Genomic DNA, 2454 nt, shown 5'->3' on the forward strand with positions numbered 1-2454 from the left:
TGGGGCATATCAAACTTGTAAGTCCAATAACTCAAATTTCTCAGTCAGTCCATAGTTTTGCAGAAGTCCAAGCAGAAATATCTTCGCTAACTGATCTCAGACTATATTTCTTTCTTTCTTGCTTCTTCTTTCTTGGTCAAAATTCTATTTACACGACCACAGATACATTCCTTTCCTCTCCCAAAGATCATACTAACGAACTCACGCTAACTCACTTGCTAAAACTCGTCTGGTGGTCGTCGAGAATACCTTCCAGAGATTGCAGCAGCGAGTGTGGCCGTGAAGTCCGGATCTCTCGTCAACAACGACGCCATCTGTTCGACCAAACGCCGCTGGAACTCCGGCGATGCCATCTCCGCGGAACCGGTGGCTCGGACGTCCGGTTGCAGGTTTTGATCGCGCGTGAGATCGACAGTGATGGTTTGATTTGAAGAGCTTACGAAGAGTGGGCATGGAAGTGAGCTGTCACAGCCGGAGGTTGAGGAATTGCCATGGTTATGCTCGCCGTCGTAGGTTGCTACGAGGATTGATCGATCTTCTGCACTTCTTTGCACCTAATGGAGAAGCAAGATGTGATCAAAACTCATTAAAATGATATCATGAGGCTTATTTCCTATGTTACTTATTTATTTTTATGCACGCGTACTCTTCTGAAGTCTCTTATCTACCTGTGTTTGTGTGTGTGTGTATATATATATATATATATATATCAAAACACTGGATGCTTGTATATGGATAAATACCTCTTAAAATTCTTGTTTATTTTTGTATATGGATAACTAACTAGTAAATAGTATAGACATACCTTCTTCTTCACAGGACAAGAAGGTGCAAAAGAGCATCTGAAGTAGGCTCTAGGAGATGGGTTGTCTCTGGTCACCTTCTGCCCATACTTCCTCCATTGGTATCCATCTTTGACCACCTAATAACACCACAAAGAAGAAGAGACTACCATGTTAATTAACTTTTTTTTTCTTCCAAGATGTTAATCCTAATTCTTTTTTCTGGTGTTTAAAGCTCACCATGCTCGAATCTGAGGGATCCGTTCGCACGTAAACCCTCTTCACTTTTCTCTCAGGTTCTAATTCCCTAGATCGCCTGCATAAATCCTCGCTCGACGCATTATTCTCGATCCCATCATAATTCGTCTCAGTAGTCTTCTCGCTCTTCCTCTTCCTCGTCGGCGAAACTTCTTCTCTTCCGAAGGGAGATTTGCTGGCAAGATCAATGAACTGGCTTTGCAAAGCGGCGTAGTTAGTGCATACGACGCTAAGCATCTCCCTCAGGCTCTTGTTCTCCTCGGTAATTTGATTCACCTGGGCTTCGAGAGCTCTAATCTATTATCCAACACGTTAGACATGTTATATATAACATCAGAACTATGCAGTTAAGCTTGCTTCGAAGAAAGTAGTCAAACATCTCTGAACCTACCTCTATTGTCGTTACGATCCCTTCAACCTTATCGGATGGTGTGACGCCGAGCTCGAGACTGAGGAAGGAATCCATGAGCAACTGCAAGATATATGGGAGAGCCCTAAACGAAGCCTCTTATATAGAAGAGGAGAACTTAGAGGAATCGATATGAGGAAATAAGTAAAGAATTATACGCACTATTTGACATCATTTGTCTCAACGTCATCCGTTTTCTTCTACAGGAAGGAGGAAACCATTTCTAACTCCGTATTGAAGTAGTCTTGTAAAAAGATATTTAGTCTAAGGGTGGGCGCCGACTTCAACCTATTCAACAAGGAGACAAAGAAAAGGAGATAATTTAATTGAGAGGTTTTTGGACTTGACTTGGCTACCAAGCTACTTTTCTCGTTTAGTCACGTTTCAAATAGTTAATTTACTTCTCTTTTTCATATCATTCTGTGCACTTTTTGAATTCTTTCATGTTTTTCTTATTCTATATTATCAATCCTTCGATCAATTTAGTTGTTTAGTTGCTTACTTTTAGTTTCTTTTTTTTAGGATTATTTTGGTTGGAAACTTACAATGAACAAAAGAATAGCTAGCTGGCCGAAAACATGGACTAAAGACTAATACGACGACAAATGCATACTAATCAGGAAGATTGAGTGAGAAGATCACATTTGTGAAAATGGTTTGAAATGAGCTACTACTTGACTGCCTATTTCTTGGTCTGAAGTTTTTTACTGAACTTTTTTTTAATAGATTCACACTCTGGTTGGTAACGAGGGATCTCCAATTTGATACTGTTGCTATCTTCCATGTTTACCATCAGCAGAACTGGATGTCTTATTTCCCAAAAAAACAAGAAAAAAAGAAGAAGGTTTGGATGTGGAAATCAAGATTCATTTCTCTGATTAAGTATAAGGATTGGGTTGATGCACAATAATCTTACTTTACTCGACTAGAGATGAGATGAAAGGAATATCCCTAAAAAATATTTTATGGGATCATTCATTTTTTAAGGATTGGCTCTCACTATCT

The 2454-nt window shown here is 39.6% G+C and overlaps 1 protein-coding gene across 1 annotated transcript; it reads right to left on the minus strand.

Annotated features, from left to right (window-relative positions):
* On the minus strand, positions 1 to 1557 carry LOC140759910 (probable WRKY transcription factor 40). The gene is made up of 4 exons (XM_073096604.1): positions 1432 to 1557; positions 1023 to 1337; positions 806 to 922; positions 1 to 554 (listed from the first exon to the last, which is right to left on the minus strand). Exons 1-4 carry the CDS (start codon positions 1504 to 1506, stop codon positions 219 to 221), a joined length of 843 nt encoding a protein of 280 aa, XP_072952705.1. The 5' UTR covers positions 1507 to 1557; the 3' UTR covers positions 1 to 218.
* Between the last annotated feature and the right edge of the window lie 897 nt (positions 1558 to 2454).

The sequence above is a fragment of the Typha angustifolia genome, chromosome 5, assembly GCF_048772165.1.
Source record: "Typha angustifolia cultivar Huaian chromosome 5, ASM4877216v1, whole genome shotgun sequence".
In the NCBI taxonomy this organism is placed as follows: Eukaryota; Viridiplantae; Streptophyta; class Magnoliopsida; order Poales; family Typhaceae; genus Typha; species Typha angustifolia.